Raw genomic sequence first — 22,315 nt, 5'->3', positions numbered from 1 at the left:
TACACGTGATAAATAAACTTGATTCTTGAATCAAGACCTCCATACCCCACTTGATTTTCTCTAGCTCCAAAGTACTTCCCTCTGGTACCTTAAACATTATGCTATTTTATTAGCCTTGGCTGAGCTGGTATATCAAACAGAACTACACAACGAGCGGCAGTGGAAACCACCCCCACTCTCCCAGTCCCCAACTCCCAACCCAACCTGACTCAAGTATTCATCCAAATTAATTTCATATGAGGTTTGAAAACAGAGGCTCCCTTTCCCTCTTTGGATCACACCATTCCAGTCACAGCAGGTAACTTCCACTTTGCACTGGGCAGTCACCCTTCCAGAAGAGAGAAAAAAAATCAGAATAACAAAAAAATAAAGGTAATTTGATTTGTTCATTGCTGCCTGTGAAAATTGATTGACACATTCACCAACAGAACAATACTGAGTGCACTCCAAAGTAATAGTACCCACAAGAAAGACATTTTAGACATGCTGAAGAATAAAGTCTTTCAATGCAGCACCAAGAGACGAAAAAAAATAAGACCAAGTTCTTAGCTGATTGTGCACCATCTGTGGAGATAGAAAAGCAGTTAATGTTTCAGACTTTTTATGAGAACACAGTTTGTACTACAAATGATGTAATAATTATCTACGCTACTTATTTAGAAGTGGTCACAGACAACTGAGGCAAGGCTGTCACACCTGCATCACTTTATTCTAATGTCCTTCCTCTGGGAGCTCCTTGCAGTGAAGTTCTAACTATTAATAAGGGGATGATGGCAAAAACCAATATGTTGCTTTTGTTTAAATCACTGTTTATATAATCTACGTCTCTGACTTCTGCAGATCACACATCTTCATTATCATACCTATTTGTCCCCTGGTCCATCACGTTCATACCACATCTAACTTACCAGCTCTATCTTTACGAAACCTGTTATACCAGCTTAACTTCAACTCGTCCTCATCTTCTGCTTGTAGCCATTCCTCTGCAAGTCAACAATGCCAATATTTTCACAAGTTACATGTGTTTCTAATTCTAAAGATTTATTCTGTAAGTGTTACAATGACTATTTTGCTCTAATGTTCAACACCTTTCTAGACAGGAAGTAGAGCTCCAAGAGGCTGTTCCACTCTTAAATTCTTTCTTTTGTCTTTAGCCCCCTTTTACACCCAAGGAACATTACTAAAACTGCTGGTCATTAAACTTGATGTCAAGTAGGGTTCTTTAAAGAACTCATGAGATGATGGCTTCAAAGGCAAGACTGTATTTATTACTCACATCGAAATGTCCTTGAACAGTGTAGACATTTCAGAGGGCATTTTAAAGTCAACCACACCAGTGTAGGTCTGCAATCACATATCATACAGAGCAGGAATTTCTTTCTTAACAGGACATTACTGCTAAAAGTTCCTTCATTAAAGTTGGAATAAAATTCCCGCAGCTATCACAGTTGAATTTGTATATTGATTCTCTTGCATGTCTTTGTTTTACTGTGAATGCCTGCACAAAATGAATTTATCAGGTAAGTATATGATGATTTTATCAATAAATTTACTTTGAGTTTGGTTCACTAAATGATCAGTCCAGTTCTCCGCATTACCAGACCAGTAATGGTGCAAGCACATCTACATAATTATGGTATGAAGTGTCAGTGACACTTAATTTCAATGGGCTAATTGCACACTTAGTTTGGTTCAGCCAAACATTCCACTACTTGATAAGCTGTTCATGCTTCGCCTGCTGTCCACATTAGTCAGGATAGGACCTTAGATAGTCACAGGAAATATATGTTGAAGGGAGAGGGAAATAACCACAAGGATAATGAAACCTGGAACAATTTGCTTTGGATTTATACTCTGTATTTCTTTTTTATGTTGACAGAGTTAAACCCCATATTGCATCACAATCCCATACCATCTCCCTTCACTTTACCACTACAGCGTCATGCTACTTTGCAAGTTCATCTTTTCTGAAGATTACTTCACTGTATAGATAGTTCTTAATTTCTACACTAAGCTCATCTTACCTGTTAACAAATCGTGAATAAGGATAACATCACAAAGGAACTCAAACTTGGTAATTGGTGATTCAGCTCCAATCATAATTGTAAGTTTAGTTTGACAGTGTGTCTCTTACATTCTCATTCAAGTGCTGAATATAGCATCTGATTTCAGACCATAAGATCCAGGAGGAGAATTAGGCCACTTGGCCCATCGAGACTGCTCATGCTGTTTCATCATGGCTGATTCAATTTTCAGCCCCAAAATCCTGCTTCTCCCCATATCCCTTGATGCCCTGACCAATCAAGAATCTATCAACCTCTGCCTTAAATATACTTAAAATCTCGGCCTCCACAGCTGCCTGTGGCAAAGAATTCCAGACTCACCAATATCTGGTTAAAAAAAATTCCTCTCATCTCCATTCTAAATTCCTCTCCACTATTTGTAGCTGTTGTGCAACATTCAACCAGTATCATAGACACAAGAGATTCCGCAGTTGCTGTAAATCTTGAGCAACACACACATAATACTGGAGGAACTCAGCAAGTCAGGCAGCATCAATGGAGGGGAATAAACAATTGCTGATTCAGGCTGAGTTCCTTCATCTGGACTGGAAAAGAAGCAGGAACAAGCAGAATAAGAAGATGGGGCGGGGGGGGGGGCATGTGGAGAGAAGGAGAAAGAGTACAAGCTGGCAGGTGATAGATGAAACCAGATGAGAGGGAGGGAGATTGTGGGGGGGGGGGTAATGGAGAAAGAAGCTGTGAGGGTGCAGGTGGAAGGGTTGAAGAAGTAATCTAATAGGAAATTGCAGTGGACTATAGGAGAAAAGGAAGGGGGAGGAGAACCAGAGAGAGGTGATGGACAAGAAAGAGTAACCAGAATCGGAATGAAAATAAGAGAAGGGAGATGGGGTTAGAGAAATTGATGCTCATGCCATTGTGTTTGGGATATCCAATTGGAATATGAGGCATTGTTCCTCCAATCTCAGTTGGGCTTCATTGTGGCAGTAAAGGAGGCCATGGCAGTCAAATTGAAAAGGTCTTACCTACCACCTCCTAGATTGTACTCCTTTCCTCTCTCCCAACCTTCTTATTGTGGCTCATGACCCCTTCCTTTCAAGTACTGATGAAGGGTCCTGGCTGGATATGTCAACTGCTTATTCCACTGCATAGATGCCGTCTGACTTGCTGAGTTCCTCCAGCATTTTGTGTGTTGAACCAGAGGCAAGCAACTTAAACGATGATGGATTCAACATTATGCTAGGCTGCAGGATTATACCAAAATGAACAGCAAAAACAAGTGCTTGACAAAAGAAAATCATAGAAATCTATATGCTAGAAATAATCAGCATATCAAACAGCATTTGTGGAGAGAGAAACATGTTTAGGCCATGTGATAGACCTATTCCTCTCTGTGTTTGTTCTCCGGTGTGTTTCCAACATTTTACCTTTTCGTGGTTGATGGTACTAAATGGTAGATTGAATTAACAGTGTCAGATACCTCAACTGAATGAGCTCAATTCAAGATATTGCCAACAGCCAGCCTGCAGGAGCAGCTTACTGGTGAGGTGGTTTTAAATGTTTGAAGACCAACAATCTTCCTGACAAAAATCAGCGTACACTCGAATAAGCTGCATCAATTCCCATGGGATTAGTCAAGAGGAATGCAAAGAGAGTATGTATTATGCATTAGTCAAATAGAAACACCACTTTGTGGATTTCTCAGTGGCTTGGGATGTCCAACACACACAGGCAACCAAAATAAACATTCTACAATCATTTGTCTTGCACTGAAGAAAGCTCAACAATCTTCTCTCACTCCATTTATCATGTTTCTGAATCTTCAATAGCTAATTGGGTTGACACAATTTTGTTCCAACATCTGTATCACCATACCATTTTCTTCCCTATTCCCAGTAACACACTGCAACCCCATCACATCACTTACTCACAAACTTTCACCTGCAATATATGCCTTTTTTATATTTGAACAATTTGCTTCTTTTGAACACGAGTTGTCTGTCATCTTTGTTGTGTGTAGTTTTTCACTGATTTTATTCAGTTTCTTTGTACTTACTGTTAATGCCCACAAGAAAATTAGTCTCAGGATTGCATATAGTGACATATGTGTGTACTTGATATTAAGTTTATTTTGAAATTTGAGAGGCTTTATCCAAATACATGTTAATCAACCTTGAAAAGATAAATTAAACCTTATGCATAGTTTTCTAGATGAAAAGTTGCTTCCTGAATTACTCTAAGATAGATTAAATCTGAGCCATTGACAATTTTGCCAAAGGAAACAGCTATTGTTCACAAATCACTTATTTTATGAACTTCAGCAAGATAACCTTGTAAGATACAAGTCAGGTTATGCAATCTTTTTTTTATTTTGCAGCCCACCCAGAGTTAAAATACGCTTCCTGATTTTCAGTGTTCAAACCAATGCAGTAACTTAGGAGTCCAAACATTGCACAGATGTTTGAACTTCCTGTCCCACTTTCAGACAAAGACCAATATTGAATTAGTTAGTACAGTTTACCGGAATGGTTCAATAGATATAACTGCTGGCACACAGCTTCAGCAGCCCAGGATTGATTCCAATCTTGGATACGAGCTGTATGGAATCTGCATATTCTTGCTGTGATCATGTGGGTTTCTTCCAGTGCTGTAGCTTCCTCCCAAATCCCAAAGACCTGAATTGACTGCTGCAGATTGCCAGAAGAGTTGGGATGGTGAAAACTTGCTGTCATGTGAGTTGGGTTTCAAGGAAGTTAAATGGGGAAGTGAATAGGACTGACGGGACTACTCTGAAAGCTGGCGTAGACTCAAGCTGAATGGCCATCTATATTGGAAGGAAATAGGAAACTAATCCTCTTCACACAGGCATTGTACACCCAATCTTCAGGCACAATCAGGATGTCAATCAAGTTTTTTCACTTAAGAACACAAAATATACTGCAGATATTGGAAATCCAGAGTGACATGTACAAAATGCTGCAGGAACTCAGCAGGTCAGGCAGCATCTATGGAGAAGAATAAAGAGCCAGCATTTTGGGTCAAAACTCTTCATCAGAGCTAGAAAGGGGGAAGTAGCCAGGACAAGATGGAGTTAGGGGAAGGAGATGGAACCAGGTGAGGTGAAGGGGGAGGTGTTTTAAGTGAGGAGGTGATAGGTGGAAAAGGCAAAGGGCCTAAGAAGGAATTTGACAGGAGAGGCGAGTGGACCACAGAAGAAAGGGAAGGAGAAGGGTCGCCAGAGGGAGGTGATAGGCAGGTGACGAGAATGAGTAAACAAGGGAGACAGAACCCTTGGAAAAAGAGAAGGGGGGGTGGGGAGGAGAAGATACTGGAAGTTAGGAAAATCTATATTCATGTCGTTAAGTTGGAGGCTACCCTAACAGGGTTAAATCTCCTTGGTACTCTTTCCAGCTTAATGGCATTTTTTTTCCTACAGTGTATTTCATAACTTGTGGAAATGGTGCAAGAGGCTCTAACAGCAACCACACACCAGCACAAAGGAAAAAGGTATGTGATTTTAACTTTTGCTTAGGACTGAATGTTCTGTATCAACAAAAAGAACAGGCGGAACTAGATATGGCATTATGCAATGAGGTAGGATTAACATGATCAAACTCCATCAGGTTGACGATGAAGAGGCCATTAGTATTTGCATTTTAATGAGGGCATGAGAGCAGAGCTGGTGTAACTAGACTGGTAAATTTGCTTAAGGCATCAATCAGCCAAAGTGTAGTGGCAGACTTTATTTAAAAGTTTCTTTCAGAATAAAAAGGACACATTCCAAGCTGAAAGAAAAAAAATCCAAGAGGAATTTTTGTGGTCAACTAAAAAAGCATACTATAACTTCAGAGTTAATGAAAAAGCATATAGGTGTGTAGAATCTAGCAGCTAAGCAGAAGAGTAGAGAAATATAAACAAAAAAAATCAAAGAATGACTAAAAGACTAATAGGGCATTGTAAGCCAAAGCACAAGATATACCTAGCTACAAATACTGAAAGCAGGTGGAAAGAATGTCTATAGACATTTAAGTAAAGAGTTAACAGAAAGTGAGTTGAGGTAATAAACAATGAAAACAGATCGGCAAATAAATGAAACATGCATCATCCACTGGTTTCCACGTATCAGCAACATGCCCGAAATAGATGGAAACTGGGAATCGCAATTTGTGGGAATGACCATCGGTCCCACAATCCTGATTGAGATGTTGCAGAACCTGGGCCTCTGTATCTCCCTCTGGATTCTCAACTTCCCAACAAGAAGACCACAATCTGTGCAGGTTGATGATAACATCTCCTCCTCACTGATCATCAACACTGGTGCACCTCAGAGGTGTGTGTTTAGCCCACTGCTCTACTCTCTGTATACACATGACTGTGTGGCTGGGCATAGCTCAAATACCATCTATAAATTTGCTGACAGTACGACCCATTGTTGGTAGAATCTCAGGTGGTGACGAGAGGGCGTACAGGAGTGAGATATGCCAACCAGTGGAGTGGTGTCATAGCAACAACCTGGCACTCAATGTCATTGAGATGAAAGAGCTGATCGTGGATTTCAGGAAGGACAAGATGAAGGAGCACATACCAATCCTCATAGAGGGATCAGAAGTGGAGAGAGTGAGCAGTTTCAAGTTCCTGGGTGTCAAGATTTCTGAGGATCTAACCAGGTCCCAACATATTGATGCAGTTATCAAAAAAGCAACACAGCAGCTATATGTTACTAGGAGTTTAAAGGGAGTTCACATGTCAACACATACACTCAAAAACTTCTATAGTTATACCGTGGAGAGAATTTTGACAGGCTGCATCACTGTCTGGTATTGGTGGGTGGGGGGGGGGCACTATTGCACAGGACCGAAAGAAGCTGCAGAAGGTTGTAAATATAGTCAGCTCCATCTTGGCTACGAGCCTACAAATTATCCAGGACACCTTCAGGAAGCTGTGTCTCAGAAAGGCAGTGTCCATTATTAAGGACCTCCAGCACCCAGGGCATGCCCTTTTCTCACTGTTACCATCAGGTAGGAGGTACAGAAGCCTGAAGGCACACACTCAGCAACTCAGGAACAGCTTCTTCCCCTCTGCCATCCAATTCCTAAATGGACATTGAATCTTTGGACACTACTCCACTTAAAAAAAAATACAGTATTTCTGATTTTGCACATTTTTAAAAAACTATTCAATATATGTATACTGTAATTGATTTACTTGTTTATTATTATTTTTATTTTATCATCTTTTTTCTCAGCTAGATTATGTATTGTATTGAATTGCTACTGCTAAGTTAACAAATTTCACGTCACATGCCGGTGATAATAAACCTGATTCTGATGCTGAAAGAGGAATTCAGAAAATTGTCAACCATCAGGGAAGCTGAACTTAGCAACTGGATTTATAGTAATTGGCTTGTTATCAGATGTGCCAAGGTACAGTGAAAAAACATTCATAAAGATCAATTCATTACACAGTGCATTGAGGTAGAACAAGGTAAAACAATAACAAAGTGCATAACAGCTACTGAGAAAGTGCAGTACAGGTAGACAACAAGGTGCAAGGTCATAACAAGGTAGATTGTGAGTACATTTTATCATAACAGGGGACTATCAATAGCGTTATAACAGTGGGATAGAAGCTGTTCCTAGGCTTGGTATTATGTGCTTTCAGGGTTTTGTATCTTCTGCCTGATGGGAAGTGGGGAAAAGACAGAATGTCTCTAGAATGGGTGGGGTCTTTCATTATGCTAGTCACTTTACCAAGGTAACAGACAGAGCCCACAGAGGGGAAGCTGGTTTCTGTGATGTGTGAAGCTGTGTCTCTGCAATTTCTTGTAGTCAAGCACAGAGCGGTTGCTATGTCAAGCCATGGTGCATTCATTCATAGCATGGAACTACATCAATCTGACACGCTCAGAATATTGGTGGTGGCAGATGAGCAGATTTTCTGGATAGTCCTGCAGATCAGCTTCACTCCGGTTGGAACCTTATGACGACAAAGTGCTGAACAACAACAAAAAAACGATAAGAGAAGAATGGTGGGGGGGGGGGGGGCGGGGGATGAAGCACCCTTACTTAACACTAGTTTGCATTGAGTTTCTCTCTGAACTGACTTTTTCTTTGTTTCGTGGCTATCTGGAGAAGAAGAATCTCAGAGTTGTATACATACATACATACTTTGATAATAAATGAACCTTTGAGTTTAAATCTGTCCTGGATACAATTGTTAAGATCATGACATGTATGCCAGATTCCTGATTCAAGAAAAAGCTGTAAACAGCCAAACATCAGAAGGGTGATATTTGGCTTGAGTTCAGAAGTGAAGGAGGACCTCATTGAAACCGAAAGAATACTGAAAAGCTTAGATAGGGGGGACAGTGAGAGGATGTTTCCTATAGTGGGAGAGTCTAGGACTAGTGGGCACATCCACAGAATACAAGAAATCCCTTTAGAACAGAGATGAGGGGGAATTTCTTTTGCCAGAGGGTGGTGAACCTGTGGAATTCAATGCCACAGATGACTTTGGAGGCCAAGTCATTGGGTATATTTAAAGCAGAGACTGATAGGTTCTTAATTAGCTATGGTGTCAAGGGTGATAGAGAGAAGGCAGGAGAATGGGGTTGAGAGGGATCTGCTTCTTTTCTTTTTTGAAGATTTCAAGGTTATGTCATTTCTGAGCCCCCTGAGATACCTCGCGTCACCAGACAAGGCTGCTGAGGTTGTCAGTTTGTGACTAAAATTGGTTTGTGCCAGATTTTAGAACTTTAGCAAGAACATGGTAACACCCTAATGCCTGACAGAGAATATCCTGAACCTAATTACCCCATCCACAAGTTAAATTTCCCACACTGCAGGAATTATCAACATTTGACTGGCATTTTGTTAGTATTGAAATTGGCTGAGATAATTTAATAAGGAATTGTTAATAGAGCACCATGAAAATGATCAAACAGGAGGAAATCTGCAGATGCTGGAAATTCAAACAACACACACAAAATGCTGGTGGAACACAGCAGGCCAGTCAGCATCTATAGGGAGAAGCGCTGTCGACGTTTTGGGCCGAGACCCTTCGTCAGGACTAACTGAAAGGAAAGATAGTAAGAGATTTGAAAGTAGTGGGGGGAGGGGGAAATGCGAAATGATAGGAGAAGACTGGAGGGGGTGGGATGAAGCTAAGAGCTGGAAAGGTGATTGGCAAAAGTGATACAGAACTGGAGAAGGGAAAGGATCATGGGACGGGAGGCCTCGGGAGAAAGAAAGAGGGAGGGGGGAAGCACCGGGAGATGGAGAACAAACAACTAAATATGTCAGGGATGGGATAAGAAGGGGAGGAGGGGCATTAATGGAAGTAAGAGAAGTCAATGTTCATGCCATCAGGTTGGAGGCTACCCAGCCAGTATATAAGGTGTTGTTCCTCCAACCTGAGTTTGGATTCATTTTGATAATAGAGGAGGCCATGGATAGTCATATCAGAATGGGAATGGGACGTGGAATTAAAATGTGTGGCCACTGGAAGATCTGCTTTCTCTGGCGGACCGTGCGTAGGTGTTCAGCAAAACGGTCTCCCAGTCTGCGTCGGGTCTCACCAATATATAAAAGGCCACACTGGGAGCACCAGACCCAGTATACCACACCAGTCGACTCACAGGTGAAGTGTTGCCTCATCTGGAAGGACTGTCTGGGGCCCTGAACGGTGGTGAGGAAGGAAGTGTAAGGACAGGTGTAGCACTTGTTCCACTTACAAGGATAAGTGCCAGGAGGGAGATCGGTGGGAAGGGATGGGGGGGACGAGTGGACAAGGGAGTCGCGTAGGGAGCGATCCCTGCGGAAAGCAGAAGGGGGGGAGGGGAAGGAAAGATGTGCTTGGTAGTGGGATCCCGTTGGAGGTGACGGAAATTACGGAGAATTATACGTTGGACCTGGAGATTGGTGGGGTGGTAGGTGAGGACAAGGGGAACCCTATCCCGAGTAGGGTGGCAGGTGGATGGGGTGAGGGCAGATGTGTTTGAGAGCAGAGTTGATGATGGAAGAAGGGAAGCCCCTTTGTTTAAAAAAGGAAGATATCTGCTTCGTCCTAGAATGAAAAGCCTCATCCTGAGAGTAGATGCGGTGGAGACGGAGGAATTGTGAGAAGGGGATAGCATTTTTGCAAGAGACAGGGTGGGAAGAGGAATAGTCCAGGTAGCTGTGAGAGTCTGTATAGGCTTATAGTAGATATCATTAGATAAGCTGTCTCCAGAGATGGAGACAGAAAGATCAAGAAAGGGGAGGGAGATGTCGGAAAATGGACCAGGTAAATTTGAGGGCAGGGTGAAAGTTGGAGGCAAAGTTAATGAAGTCAACGAGCTCAGCATTGCGTGCAGGAGGCAGCACCAATGCAGTCGTTGATGTAGCGAAGGAAAAGAGGGGGGACGGATACCCGTATAGGCTTGCAACATGGACTGTTCCACAAAGCCAACAAAAAGGCAGGCATAACTGGGACCCATATGGGTGCCCATGGCTACACCCTTGGTTTGGAGGAAGTGGGAGGAGCCAAAGGAGAAATTATTGAGAGTAAAAACTAATTCCGCTAGACGGAGGAGAGTGGTGGTAGAGGGGAATTAGTTAGGTCTGGAATCCAAAAAGAAGCGAAGAGCTTTGAGACCGTCCGGGTGGGAGATGGAGGTATATAGGGACTGGACATCCATGGTGAAAATAAGGTGGTGGGGGCCAGGGAACTTAAAATCATTGAAAAAATTCAAAGCATGAGAAGTGTCACGAACATAGGTGGGAAGAGATTGAACAAGGGGGGATAAGACAGTGTCAAGGTATGCAGCAATGAGTTTGGTGGGGCAGGAGCAAGCTGAGACAATAGGTCTACCTGGACAGGCAGCTTGTGGATCTTGGGTAGGAGGTAGAAATGGGAAGTGTGGGGTGTGGGAACTATAAGGTTGGTGGCAGTGGATGGGAGATCCCCAGAGCTGATAAGATTGGTGATGATATAGAAGACAATGGCCTAGTGCTCCTTAGTGGGGTCATGATCAAGGGGTAAATAAGAGGAGGTATCAGAGAGTTGTCGCTGTGCCTCGGCCAGGTAGAGGTCAGTACGCCAGACAACAGCTCCCCCGTTATCAACAGGTTTTATAGTGAGGTTGGGATTGGTGCAGAGGGAGCGGAGAGCAGAGCGTTCAGAAGGAGTTAGGTTGGAATTGGAACAGGGTGTAGTGAAGTCGAGACGGTTGATGTCCCGTCGGCAATTAGCAATAAAGAGATCCAGAACAGGGTGTCCATGAAGAGCAGGAGGGTTGAAGACGGGAGAAGGGGTCATCGGTGGGGGTAGGAGAGTCCTTGTCAAAGAAGTAAGCTCGGAGACGGAGTCGGCGGAAGAAGAGTTCAGCGTCATGGCGTACGCGGAACTCACTAAGGTGTGGGCGAAGGGGGACAAAGCTGAGGCCCTTACTGAGGACAGAGCACTCTGCCTCAGAGAGTTGAAGGTCGGGGGGAATGGTAAAGACCCGGCACGGATGAGAGATGGGATTAGAGGGGGGAGGGTGGCTGGTAGTGTCAGTGGAGAGGGAAAGGTTAGGGTGAGACCATGAAAATGATGCCATTATTATAAAAGAGACAACTTAGCTTTGATTCTGAGGTTGTAACCCGTGGATATTGTGCATTTGTACTTTTAGGAGATCTTCAGTAAGGCATAACAAAAGATTATTAAAATTCGTAAACAACATCTTTTGGTATAGTATAGATTGAGGATTAGTTGATGAATTGAGAAAATAGCAAACCGATTACTTTCATGTTGTTCAGCTGGGCAGGGATAGCCACACAGTTTGGTGATGGGACACCAAATACTCAATTCTATATTAGTAACTTTAATGAGGTGAATCATATATATCTAAATTTGCTGATGAGTGAATGCTAGGTGTCAATGTAGGCTGTAAGAAAAACATGGAACATGCTAGAAGGGAATGCCCAAAGACACTGAAGATGATATATAATGTGATCAATTTGAAGTTAACTGACTGACAGCACCCAGAAGTAATGAATTCATTAGAGTCCATGGAGACTTCCAAAGTAATCTGATAAATCCTATTTCCCCTCTTCCTTGTTTTCCCAAATAACTTCAATTTATACTCTCTCACACATAAATTGATGGAAAGAATGCAGGTAGGTATGTAGCAGGCCAACCAAAATTGAATACAATATTCCAAATGTGATCTCACTTACAGTTCAACTGCAACAAGACATCTCAACTTCCATACTCAATGCCCTGACTGAAGGCTAGTATGTCAAAAGCCTTCTTCACCACCCTGTCTACCTGTGGTACCACTTTCAAGGAACCATGTAGTCATATTCCTAAATTCAGATTTATCACACGGACATGCTCCTTTTGCATTTAAAACCAACACACCCGAGAATGTGTGGGGGCAGCCCACAGGTGTTGCCACACAATCCCTTTGTTCTACAACACTCCTCTACTGTGAAAGTCCTCTCCTCATTTGTCATCTCAAAATACAATATCCTACATTTTTCTGAGTTAAACTCTATTTGCCATTCCTTGGCCCACCTACCCAGCTGATCAACATCCCTTTGAAAATCTGGATAACCATCTTCACTGTCAATGACAGGACCTATTTTGGTGTCATCTACAGACTTGCACATCATACCGTGTATACAAATCCAAATTATTGATATACTGTAGATCACAAATAGAATCTAGCTCTGGTGAACACCACTAGTTGTGGGCCTCCAGTCATCTGCCATTATCTTTTCAGTCAAATGGGAAATACTTGCCTTAATGCAAATTAATGATCTTCGCCACCAACTTGAAAATATTATATAAAACATGGTGAAAATCCATAGCATTCAGTTAAATAGCTACTCAATTAACTATAGTATTGGACATTGTATTTACCACTTGCATGTACTGACATAAAAGAACACAGCAAAAATAACCTGAATGCCATTCTTCATGAATTGCGCTTTGGTCACTGCTACTTGCTGGATTTTCATCTTCTTCCCCCTCAACTCCATTCACTGAGGACTCCACGTTATAAACACTTTCTTCAGGAGGACTTGAATTGGAAGCCACTTCCTCTTCCTCTTCACTGAACCCTTCACTGGGCTGCTCGTGTAACAGACGCTCCATAGATGCCTGAAGCTCCTGCAAATCATCTGCATCGGCCTCACCAAACATGCTGCAAGACACAAATAATTAAAGTGATCACAATGCAGCAGTTAACTTTAGGATCACGACAAAAATATTTCCTTGGTTGCATCGTCAGATGCACTTTTCCAATGAAGCTTGACAAGAGTTTGGGCATCAGTACCTCATCTTTCAAATAGGCATTATAATCCTCCAACTTCAACATAGGACATGAACTTGCCTGTCTGATACCAATCTCTCAGTATTCCGAGACCAGATGCTTGCAGAGACTTAATTATCATTGACTCCCTTCTAAAACCCTAATTGATTATCCCTTTAGCAACTGCCATCCCTTTTGTACCAGCAACCTTTTGTTCCTTTCCTTGTCCCATTAAGGTCATAAATACACACCACCATGCCAGATAAAGGCCAGCAATATTACAAAGGATCCGACCTACCATGGTCAAGGACTGTGCCTCACTTTCATCAGGGAAGACGCTATGCAATATCCACACCATGGGCACTCGCCTTAAAAAGTTACTTTGCCCAGCCATCAGATTGATTAACACTTCCACCTCACTACACATTTATTATTTTCTGTCAGTCACCTGAAGTACAAATACTTCTGTACCTAGTGCCACTTTATGTACATACAAGCTAATTTTATTTTCCTGTTTATTGCTTTCTTTAGGCTTATGCTACATTGGATCCTGAGTAACAATCATTCAGTTATTCTTTATACTTGTAAATTGATTAATGACAATAATAAATCTTGAATCTTGTTACTTCATCAGCCCTTCCTTCCACATATCTTTTCTTCTGCTCATTTCATTTTTCTTTCTCCTAATTCAGCACACACTTAAAATGTGAACACTTAACTACTTATCAGTCGTTTTACACATTTAAAAAGGAATACAAGAGTTCAAAGCCTTAGTTGTTGAACATATAGCTGTCCATGGCAATCCTATAAAATTGGGAGTTATTCACAAGGCTTGGACTAGATGGAGTTAATTTATTCATTTTGCAGGATGCTTATATTGCTGGCATAAGTTAGCATTTGTCATCCTCACTTAGCCGAGGTTGAGTAGGGTTCTCAAATGGCTTCTGTTGAGGCAACCCCAACAATGCTGTTGGTTAGGGAGCTTCCCATTTATCAGCTCACGTTGTCTGGATTATGCTACTGGCAAGAATGTATTATTAAGGAATTGAAATGGAATTAACAGGGTGCAATCATCATTTTTTACCTCATGATGGAAGGAAGGTGGATCATGACTGAAAAGTTAAAAAATGGTTTGGCCTAGGATATTATCCAAGGAACTCCTACAGCGACATCACAGGATTGCAATGATTGCTTGCCAACAATGATAACTACCCTCATACATGGAGGAAAATCTCCAAATGTTGGAGATTTTTTTTCCCCTTAATGCCCAAGTCTTGATATCAAGGGTAGTCACTCTCACCTATCTCTGCAATTCAGTTCTTTGGTCCTTGTTTAGACCAAGGCTATGACAAATTCTGCAGCCCAGCAATTCTGGAAATAGTGAGCAGGTTATTGGAGAGTTGGACCATCTGTCAATATTTCTACCACTATTAATGATGGGCAGTAATTATCTAATTGGATTTTTAATCTGAATTTTGTGAACAGGACATTGAATTATTTTTCTATGTGATCCGTTACAGGATTGGTGATTACAGAGATTAGGATGAGTAAAATATTAGATGTTTAAAAACTAGGAAGAAGATTTTAAAATTAGACTTTTAGCCTGCATCAAGCTGGCTAAAAGCCAGCAATATCACATGAATGACTTTAGTGCAGGCATATCTGAATTTGCAAACAGTGAATCTGTCGTAAGTCTCTGCTGTTCAACTCTACAGTGGAGTGCAAACTTGTTGCAATTCTCCAGTGCTAATGGACCCTAGTATGGGATCCCCATGAAAGCACAGCAAGAGGAATCTGTGCCTTAGACTAAACACGGCTCGAGGAAAAGATATGATGAGCCTTTCAGAAGCAGCTATCTCTGGGCAGGAAAGGCAATGTGTGAAATTACAGAGATGGCACTTTATGACCCGAACATTCTGCAGCCTAGTTCAGTTTCAGTTAGTTCTGGGGAGGCAGGGGTACAGAGTGAAAGTCTATTGGAGGGGTTTTTTATGATGGCGATGGAATTTAATGGCTTCAATCCTAAACATTTTTTATTCATTTAATTGCATTCCATATATAAACCAAACAGGTAAAATTTTTGACAGTGAAGTCAATATTTTTCAGGAGGGAGAGTGAAGACATAAAACTGGCTATTAGAATGGTCAAAATATGGAGGTCACTACAATATGTACAGTAAGGAGTTAAGTAGGCCTTTGAAGGAGAAGGATGATAGATGAAGAGTAGGAGAGGCCCAGGAGGAGCTTAAGTGGGCTGAGTTGTTCTGCTTTTCAACTATAGCTCTAACATATGTAACATGTGTGCCCCATAACAGCAGCTGTTGTAATTTAAAATTGCATAGGAATAACAGGGAGGGATTGCAGCAAGTAGTAACAAGTCGATGGATTTAATGCATGTCTTTGGATTCAACCATGGATCAAGAAATAACTTTGGAAATATTTTCAAAAAAGTTACAGCAATACTCAACTTAAAACTAAGCACAGCACTCAATGGTGATATTTGATGTAAGGTTAAAATGACTACAGTACAGAACAGGAACAGGCTCTTTTGTTTTCTCCATAACGTTTGCATCAAACTCAAAGCTGAATTGAACTAAATCATTTCTGTTTCTCTTACTTTCAACCTAATCTAGACATTTGAAGTAGGAGTCTCTAACAATATTCCAAGGTGAAGAATTTAATAAAAAACATAACGCACGTGTCTGAATCTGAGTGATACTCATCCTTGATGGGCTCATCTTCGATATCATCCAGTTCAAGATTATCTTCAGGGGCATCTGGTGCACTGTCATCCATGTACGTCTTGAACATTTTATTGAGGTCAGGGAGTGAGCAGGTCCTCAGCATCTGTAGAGGAAAAACATGTATTTAACCTAAGCTAGACATTTGAAATAGGAATCCCTTTCCAAAATAGTGATCTTAAGCGATGAATTTCGCCTGTTAGGGCATATTTTGGTTTTGGGGTATACAGCAAAACATTAACTTCAGCAACCAATAATTAGACTTAAACGTGGACTGTAGATTGAATTTAAAATACAGCTCTGGACAACAGATTCCTAAAACTATGAACAGGAGTTAATTGAAAAACCAGATAATGCTGATTAACATTCATTTTGGATGTCTGGAGTGTGGGTGAGAAAGAGGAAGTGTTAAGATTATATGTAGTTCAAAGGAAGAATTGTAGATACATCGTAAATATAAAATTGTCCTTTAGCATACAAAATGTCATGCAATCTTGGGTTGAACAGGCCTCTTCCTTCAGAGGATGCCTCATGAAAGACTACTTTATATTTACCAACTGTGTCTCCCTGATGACCTTGTGATACACTGCAATCCCATAGCCACTGAACCGAACAGGTCCAAGTGTGAGCACTACTTTTAAAAATACTCACCCACTTAGACTGCTGAGAACACTAGCTACACAATGTGCCACAAAGAGGAATAGGTCACATACGGGGCTGAGATACAACGGACGATGAAATGGATAAATTTACCATTCACTTCAATGAAACTACAGTCTAAGTAGAGGCATGTGCAGATAAGCCAGTCTTTACAGTAAACAAAATTACTTTTAATTGCATTTCCCTTATCATTTGAAATCCTTTTCAGACTGTTCCCCATTTCCAATTCGGAACAGCTTTGTTCCTGAACTCAGTCCACAAGGCTGCTCTATATCTAAACCATTTAACAGGATTAGGATCAACAAACACTTCTGGAATAAATGATGAGATGAGCAAGTGCAGACAAATCTAATCAGAAACAACTCAGTGCTTTCCCCAATTAGATAATCTTCTCGCCAACATCCCACTGAGAAAACCATTAACCTGTCAACTAATCACTGTACTCAGGTTGCCAAAAGCTGTACAAAGAATGGAAGTATGATATTCAGAAAGCATCTACAGTCAACAAGGTTTATTTCTGGTTTATCTAGCTCCTCTGATAAAATGATACAAGGAACTGGATACTGCACTGCCTCTTCATGCATCCAGTATGGATCATAAAATGTCTGGTCAGTAGTGGTCTCTGCTCTTTATTGAAAAATGCTGTATGTTCCAATTGGCATATACTGAGCCCATTGTTTCCTTGACACTTCCCTGACAGCTACCATCAATTCCTTTATGCACAACAGCATAGGATTTCTATACCTTTGGATTGTATGCATCAAACAATCCAGTTGATAACCCAATCAACAGAGACTGTTTGCCTTTGGAATTTGCTGGAGATAAAGACCAGGACAATGGTTTAGATCCTGCTGTTTCTTCCTGGGAAGATTCTCTTGACAACATGGCTGCAGCTCTGTCCTGTAAAGGTGGTAACTTCTGGAAAAATGGTTCACTCGGTGGAGCCTCAACAGCACATCCCTCTGTTTGACAAAAAAGGTAGATCTGAATACACAAGATGACAATATGCCCAGTTGTATTAATAGAAGTAAACTTTAAATTAAAAAAAACTAAAAACTGGTTATGGAAATCTCTTTTTAAACTTACAAGATTTAAAGTATGTTACTCAAAATGGCCTCTTTGGTTTGTTACAAGTAGGAATGTTTCTTTGTCGGATAAGTGTTTCTCTCGCCGTTGTTTCACTTTAGAATGGCTGATATGGTAATTGTATTCATTTGTTAATCAATGGGGAATGTCATTGTGTCTTGTGATGCTGGGAACTTGGGGGAGTGGTTTTTGCGGGTTTTTTGGGAGAGGCCGAGGAAGACGCTGAGGAAGGTGGACGTGTGCTGGACTGCTCGTAAGACCACCGGGGTGGTCCGAGGTGCGACGGCCGGATGGGTCGATTGGTTCGTTGATTGAGCTCCAACGAGTGCACTAAATAGACTGAACTTTGATAAGTTGGCGCCTTTTGCTGACTTTCCCTCAATTGAGGAAGAGACCTTTGGCCCTTCTCCCATTGAGTCAGGTGTAGCGGGGAGGGTTAGCTCTGTGCAGTGTGGGGCATGAGTGAGAGGTTGAGAGAGGAGTTGGTAGTGGGCCCAAGGTATCCCCAGTTGTGTCCGAGCCTGAAGGGTTTAGGTGAGGGGGTACGGAAGCCTCAGAAGGGTTAGGGAACTCCCAGATAGTTGGCCTAAGTAGCGCCTGAGGAACAGGGCGTGAGGGTTACTGTGTGGGGAGGAGATGTCACTGTTTGTGCTTGGGTTACGGTGTGTTGGCAGGAAAGGTGGCGAGTTATTTAGTAGTCATGAGGACATGACTTTTATTTGGTGGAGGAAGTGTGTAAAGGGGGTTTCTTTTTTTTCTTTGTTACTGTTGGGAAAGGGTTTCCTTTTGTTAACTAGCAGGAATGCTAATTTACTGATAACGAGAATGGTATTCCTTTGTAAACCAAATGGGGATTAATGTTCTTTCTTCTGAGTCTGTAAGCTTTTGTTGACGGGCTTTTGGGGAGATCGGCGCGAGGGGGTCAAGAGAGAGGACGCAATGCTCTAAGCTGAGCGAGGATCAGACCCCAAAGGGGGGTCCGAGGCCGGGAGATTCTCCGAGGGGGGGGGGGATGAAGCTAGATGTGCTTGGTTGACCACTCGGAGGGTCCTGAGCTGTTTGGAGAGTCGAGGAGTTCGGAGGGTCCTGAGCTGTTTGGAGAGTCGAGGAGTTCGGAGGGTCCTGAGCTGTTTGGAGAGTCGAGGAGTTCGGAGGGTCCTGAGCTGCGAGTCGAGGAGTTCGGAGGGGATCGAATGGTGGCCAGAAGACTTCAGTAATTGAGCTCCAACGGCTGTGCACGAAGTGGTTTGGACTTTGATAAGTTTGGCGCCTTTTCTTTAATTTTCTCTTCATATATACTGTATCGTTATTAATCACTTAGTTATAGTAACCTTTATAAATTATACTCATTTAATCGCATATGGTGTACTGTCTGTTTGTGGGCAAGGCGGGGACATCACACAGCATCCACACCAGCTGATTACCCAGTTTGGCGGGGCCGAAGGCTGCTCCCCTAGACGAAACGAGCTGCGCCAGCCTGAGGCGACCCAGGGGGTTACATAAACTTTAAATTAAAAAAACTAAAAACTGGTTATGGAAATCTCTTTTTAAACTTACAAGATTTAAAGTTGGTTGAGTCTCTGTTTAGTAATCAATCAAGAAGGAATCACAGAATGAGATTCCAAAGGAAAATATTTGTCCAAGTTACTGAGCTGACAAGGTTAAATAATTCAACAAAAGGTAAAAATAATTACATTATGGAATCATACAGCATTGAAAAAGGCTTTTTGTTGTACCGTGTCGATTCTAGCAATTAAGTAACGATCTAACCAATCCCATTTTCTACCACCTGATCTCATTACATTTCAAGTGTATTCAGTTTATTGTTATCACACGTTCTGAGATACAGTGCAAAACTTTGTTCTCGTGCTATCCAGACAAATCATGGTACATACATCACAACAATATGAAAATAAAGCATAACAGAATGCAGAAAACAGTGTTACATTTACTGAACAGTGCAGCAGACAGGTAAAATGAAAGGGTGTTTAACAGGGTAGAGATTGAGAGCTCATCTTTATTGCCCACAGGCCCATTCAAAATCTTCATGTAATAGCAGATTAAAAGCTACCTTTACCTTGGTATTGCCTGTACTGAAACTTCTGTACCTACTGCCTGACGTTCACTTGAACATTTCTGAAGTGTGAGTCCCTGCCTCCACCCCTGCTCAAGCAGTGCATTCTTGATTTCAATCACCCTAGAGGTAAATTTTCTTTTACCTAAAGCCTCTTTAAATCCCTTCCCTTAATCATGTGCCCTCCAGTTACAGACACCTCAGCTCCTGGGAACATTTCTACTCTGAGAAGAATAAGGTGGATCTCAGCAAAACCTATTGAATATTGAAAGGCCCAGATGAATGGACGTGGAGAGGATGTTTCCTATAATTGATGAATCTAGGAGCAGAAATCACAGCCTCAGAGTAGAATGGAGATGAGGCGAAATTACTTTAGCCAGGGGGTGGTGAATTAATAGCCTGTGGCTCTGGAGGCCAAGTCATTGAGTAAAACAGAGTTTGATAGGTTCTTGATTAGTCAGAGTGTCAAACTTTGAGGAGAAAACAGGAGAATGGGATTGAGAGGGATCATAAATCAGCCCTGATAGTGGAGCAGATTTGATGGTCTGAATGTCCTAACTCTGCTCCTATGTCTTAGGGTCTTATAGTCTCTATCGACCATTGAACTCATAACTTTGGACACAGGTTCTCCCTTGACTTTTACTAAGGTGAATAAACTCAGCCCATATTAAATCAGCCATCACCGAATGGCAGACCAGACTCAATGAATAGCCTAATTCTGCTCCAATGTCTTAAGGTCTTACATTAGAATGGAACCTAATTATTTTGCAAATTTTTTGCCCCATGTCTTGGATACCTAACAAAAGAACAAACTGTATCAGAATAGCAAAGTTTCTGAAACTGTTAAGAGATTCAAGTAAAGTGGAACAAAAAAAAGTTGCAGAGCGTGAAGAAAACAGCAATTCAAACTGACCAGCATTCACTTTGGAATCTGTTGATTCAATCAGCTTTTCCTCAGTGACTATGTCATGCTGCTGCGTCCTTTCGGCTTGTGCAACAGCACCATCTAGTGGTCTGTAAGGGGAGAAAGTAGAGTTACACAAGGTGGAGTATATAATGATAGATGGTTAACACTGACACAAGTGGAAGACAAATCCCTTAAATTCTGCCCTCTATTGCAAAATGACCAATTAATAAATAAATGTTGCATCTCAAATTCATTTCACCTTCAAGAGAAAGAAACTGGACTAAAACAAGTTGATGCTTTCAGGCAGGAACTTCTAGAACATGAAAACAATACTGCACAGGACAGAGTCTTCAGCCCATAATGTTATGCCAAACTAATTAAACCTAGTCCCTCTTCACTGGACATTTACCATATCCCACCCTTCTTAGCACATTGACATGCCTATTTAAAAGTCTTTAAATGCTCATGTGTTATCTGTCTCTATCTCCATCTCTGACAATACATTCCAAGCCCCCATTATTGTGTAAAAAAAAGACATGCACATTATGAGGGTTATACAACATTTTGATTGGTAAAATAGGTAAATGCAAGCAGGCTTTTTCTTTTTGAGGCTGGGTGAGACTATTAATGGAAATTGTAGCTGAAGGGAAGATCACTCAGAAGCTGGTGTGAGTGTGGAATGGGCTCCCAGCTGAAGAGGTGCACGCAAGCTTGATTTCAAAATTTAAGTGAAATTTGGATAAAGTAAAAGGATGGAGGACTATGGTCCAGGTGAGGGTTGATGGGACTAGGCAGAATAACAATTTGGCACAATTTAGATAGGTTGAAGGACCAGTTTCTGTGTGGTAGTGACACCTCTTTCACATTCCCCCCTGCCCCCACTCACTAGTACTAGCCATTACAATCTCAGGATATACTCTATGGTCATCTATCCATGCACGAGTCAATTCTGCATGGAAACATTTCTTCTGATACAGTCATATTATAATACAGAAATGCTGGAGGAACTCAGCAAGTCAGTCAGCATCTAGGGCAGAGACTAAACAGTCAATGTTTTGAGTTGACAATGTTCATCAGGATTGAAAAAGGGGAAGAAGCTGAAATAAGAAGTTAAACATGCTGGCAGGTGATGAGTGAGACTATCTGAGAGGGAAGGTGGGTAAGTAGGGGAGGGGGAACTAAGAAGTTGGGAGGTGGAAGTAATAAAGGACTGAAGAAGGAATCTAAAAGGAAAGGGCAGTGGGCTAAGGAGAAAAGGAGGAAGGTAACCAAAAGAAGTTGATGGACAGGTGAGGAGAAGAGAAGCAGTGAGATGGTACCCAGAATGAGGAATGGCAAAAAGTGAGAACAAAAGAAGGGGAGGAGTCATCAGAAGTTGGAGAAACTGGTATGCAAGTCATCAGGTTGAAGACCACCCACACAGAATATGAGGATTTCTTCTCCAGGCTGAGTTTGGCCTCATCATAACAGTAGCTTTATGTGTGTGGCTCACAATTTCCAACATGCTAAGATGTTAAGATATCCAGCATCTGCAGAGTCTCTCATGTTT

At 41.6% G+C, this 22,315-nt stretch overlaps 1 protein-coding gene across 3 annotated transcripts in view; it reads right to left on the bottom strand.

The window, feature by feature from the left end:
* Nucleotides 1-22,315, bottom strand: part of nek1 (NIMA-related kinase 1) — a 173,904-nt gene that overhangs the window by 16,837 nt on the left and 134,752 nt on the right. For all 3 annotated transcript variants that reach the window (XM_059974106.1, XM_059974108.1, XM_059974107.1), the window contains 4 exons: nucleotides 20,773-20,873; nucleotides 17,444-17,661; nucleotides 15,997-16,145; nucleotides 12,950-13,191 (listed from right to left, as the gene is read on the bottom strand). In XM_059974106.1, the coding sequence (XP_059830089.1) occupies nucleotides 12,950-13,191; nucleotides 15,997-16,145; nucleotides 17,444-17,661; nucleotides 20,773-20,873 (710 nt within the window). The remainder of the gene's footprint in view (nucleotides 1-12,949; nucleotides 13,192-15,996; nucleotides 16,146-17,443; nucleotides 17,662-20,772; nucleotides 20,874-22,315) is intronic.

Source organism: Hypanus sabinus, chromosome 7 (assembly GCF_030144855.1).
Source record: "Hypanus sabinus isolate sHypSab1 chromosome 7, sHypSab1.hap1, whole genome shotgun sequence".
Lineage (NCBI taxonomy): Eukaryota > Metazoa > Chordata > Chondrichthyes > Myliobatiformes > Dasyatidae > Hypanus > Hypanus sabinus.
The sequence above is the reverse complement of the archived record's forward strand: the minus strand, read 5'-3'. Positions and strand labels throughout refer to the sequence as shown.